General features: G+C 52.4%; 1 protein-coding gene across 1 annotated transcript in view; it reads left to right on the forward strand.

The window, feature by feature from the left end:
* Positions 1–323: 323 nt before the first annotated feature.
* Positions 324–3,409, forward strand: part of MVB12B (multivesicular body subunit 12B) — a gene marked incomplete at its 3' end in the record, with an annotated part of 42,902 nt that continues 39,816 nt past the window's right edge. The window contains exon 1 of the mRNA XM_010183995.1: positions 324–440. Coding sequence (XP_010182297.1) covers positions 330–440 — 111 coding nt within the window. The remainder of the gene's footprint in view (positions 441–3,409) is intronic.

The following is a 3,409-nucleotide window of genomic DNA, read 5'->3' on the forward strand; positions in this document are numbered from 1 at the left end:
AATCTGCTCCGTTTGGAAGGCAGTGAGCTTGGGTTTGCCCATTGCTGCTGGATGGAGACCAGCCCATGCCGAGTATCCCGGAAACAACAAAATCAATCTCAGAAGAGGCTGCTGGCCCGAATTCCAAACCTATTGGGCATTTCACAAAGGCACCCTCTTATCAAAAGCAAATGAAAGTGCAGAAGGTGTGTCTGGCCTAATCCTGTGTTTGACTTGGGAGTCTGTGGTGTGTCAGCACAGGCACTGTGGCATGCACGTAGGCTCTGGGTGCTCTGTCAGCTGTTGAGCAGCCCTCTAATCCCTCTCCTCTTTTTCAGGACCAGTCCATCATGCCTGAAGTGCGTGACCTCTCAGATGCCTTGCCCGACTTGCCGATGGATCCCATCACTGGGGTTGGTGTGGTTGCTTCCCGCAACCGAGCACCCACCGGTTATGATGTAGTAAGTAATTATTTCAGCTGCTGTTTAATGCCTTGGCTCTGTGCTAATTGAGGCTTCACCTTGCTGGGAACAGCGTCTCTTCCAGTGAGGCCTTGCCTTCGGATGTGTGCTCTGAGCAGCAATTTGCTATCCAGCTGCCCAGCATTCAGCCTGCAGCCCTTAGTGCTTCCCCTCAGTGAAGGTTTGTGGGTGCAGTCGTGCTGCTTCATCTGTGCTACTCCAGAGGAGCATTATTACCCAGAGGAGGGGTTTTCAGAAACAGCTGGCAACTGTGGCATGCAGATTTAGTAATCCTAGTAACATTTGTCCTGAAGGAGTCCTAAGTATTGCACAAATTATCTCTCTGAATAAATGGATCCCGCATCAGCTGTTTAATCCCACATATCAGCACTGCACAATGATGATGAGAAGCTCCAGAATGGGAAGCAAAAGGTTTCACATCCAGCTGAAATTGCAGGGATGATGTTGATGGACAGAATGCAAACCTTTAAACTGAGCTTTGGTAGGAGGCTGGGCAGCAGGAAAAGGCAGCTGGGTACAGCAGAGATGGATACATGAACGGGTAAGAGAGGTCACTGCTGAACAGCTGCTTGTTCCTTGGATTAGTTGCTGTGTAACCGGCAGCGCGATTTTTCTCCCCATAGATCAGTGTCCCAAATAGTGAAATACCATAAAATACTGACTTTGCAAAGCTCTGCATGGGAAGATTTGGCCCCTGGTCCATCTGCTCACCTCTCTGTGTACCCTGCTCCAACTGCGCTACATCGCACCTTATATTTCCAGGGTCGCACAGCTCGAGTGGTTGGCAGTGGGAACGTGGCTGGCCTAGGGCTGTGCTCATACTCTCTCGGCTCTGGATCGCTGTGTGCCCTGCTTGGCATGAGGAGGAGGAACATGGATCAGGCTGGAGTAAGGATGCAAGGGAGGAATTGTGAAAAGGCTCCTTAAGGACCTGGAAGGTTTTTGCGTTTACTGCATTTTTCTGAGTGCTGATTACCTGTGTGAGCCAGGCTGTGTAATTAGCTGCTTGCCCTGATAAAGGAGCACGGAACAATGTGAGAGTTGTGATAACAGAATTGCGTTCTGCCTAAATGGCTGGGCAGAGAGCGCTCACCCCAGATAGCCTGGCTGTGGTTTAATAGGGAGTTGCAGCGCTAGTGCAGTTTAAACTAAACAAGATAAAAGAGTCTTCCTGTGGCTTAATCCAATTACAGCGGTGGTGTAATAATGCTTGAAAACGTGGATCGCTCTCCTTGGGAACGCAGAGAGGAGCTGCCGTTCCATTGGTTCTTCTGCCTTCCTCTCTGTTCACGAGGAGCTCCTCACTCTGATGTGACAGCACATCCTGGTGCCCAAACTGTGGGATGGCGATACGCAGGGCTGTGCTTTTCTGGCCTGGGTGTCTGGAAGGTTCCTCCTTTGCTCAAGTCGGGGCTCTGGAGCAGTGTGGTGTCTCGGGCTGTGTTTCTCCAGATGTGCCGTTTCCCTAATGAGATGCCTTTTCCAGGGTACAAGACCCAGGAGAATCTTGGTGACTCAGTTTTTTAACGGCTCAGAAATCTCCATTGCCTTTGTGTCTGCTTAGGAAACAGCTACTGGCATTTGTAGCTAACAGCCGAAGCACCCAAGACTTGATTTTGCCAAAAAGTACAATGTGTCTGAAGTGAGATTCCTGAAAATCTGCCCAGACTGGCAGAACTGAGCATGGGTGGGGTGGACGGGGAGGCGAGGTGGGAGCACAGAGGTGTGGTTCCCCTGCACCTTGCTGCGGGCTGGGTGCCAGCCCCACGCTGGGGTTTGCTCAGTGCTCACCCGGGGCCAGCCCTGCATGGCACCGGTGGGGCAGAGCCACCCCGTGGGGCTGCAGCTTGATCACCCCCACTTGGGGAGGGGGCTGGGGACACCCTCCTTACTGGATGTCACTCCATCGAGGCCATCTGTTTGTAGCACGCGTTCAATGATTGTCCTCACACAGCTCTGTGAGGAGCAGGACCGTTCCTTGTGCTGTGTGTCACGTCCTCCGCCCCACACGGTCCTCGCCTCTTGGCCAAGTGGGACACTGGATAAGCTGGGGCTGTGTGGTACCTGTTGCGCCAGGCAGATCCTCGCCAGCTCATCTCCTGTCCCATGTTGCCCCAGCGAGGGCATGCTGCCATCGCAGTGAGGATCCTCCTTGCCTGCAGGAGCCCAGCAGGTGATGCAAGAAGCTTCCTGGTTTATTGCTCGTTTTTCTTTCCCCATGAGTTTTCTGACAAGTTGACGCATGCTTACGTTCTCCAGGCTTGGAGAAAGTCTTTGGCAGGATGATGAGGAGGCAGATCGCTCGGGGGTTGTCGCCTGCGACTGTTCCATTTCGACAGAAGCAGGAATAAGGGCTGGCAAGCTCTTAATGCTGGCTGCTTTTTGCTCTGCGGCTCATGTCCCCTGCCAGGCTCCGCAGGTGTCTCAGTGCAGCCTCCCTGGTGCTGCTGGGACTCAGCTGCGTGGGGAGCACTGGAGGGTCCGAGGGGCTGCTCAGCAGGGACGCTGTCCCCAGGGGCCAGCTATGATCCAGCTATGCCCTAGCAGTGAGTTGTAGTGAAGATGATATCAACCGAAGTGATGTACTTTCACCTCAAAAATTATTTGGTATTGCTGTAAGTAATGTAAAGCTTACAGAGGTTGGATAAAAAATGCATTTGGTGGTGGCTTGTATGGCACAGATGTTACAGTTACAGTTTGAGCTGAGCAAGGGCTTGTGACCAGCAGTTGCCAAAACATGAAGTGTCGGCAACGGCTTTGCTGCCTTTGATCAGACAATAAATACACTTTTCTCTCAGCACTTTGGGTAATCGAAGTGTCTTGGCAGCACATCTCTTGCTTCCTTTGCCCTGTGCAGAGTCTGTGCCTGACAAAACACAGGTGCAAGCACAACAACGAGCATCACCTCTTTGTTAATCGGGCTGCTTTGCAGCCGAGGTCTCGCGTGG

The sequence above is a fragment of the Mesitornis unicolor genome, unplaced genomic scaffold (assembly GCF_000695765.1).
Source record: "Mesitornis unicolor isolate BGI_N332 unplaced genomic scaffold, ASM69576v1 scaffold51214, whole genome shotgun sequence".
NCBI lineage: Eukaryota > Metazoa > Chordata > Aves > Mesitornithiformes > Mesitornithidae > Mesitornis > Mesitornis unicolor.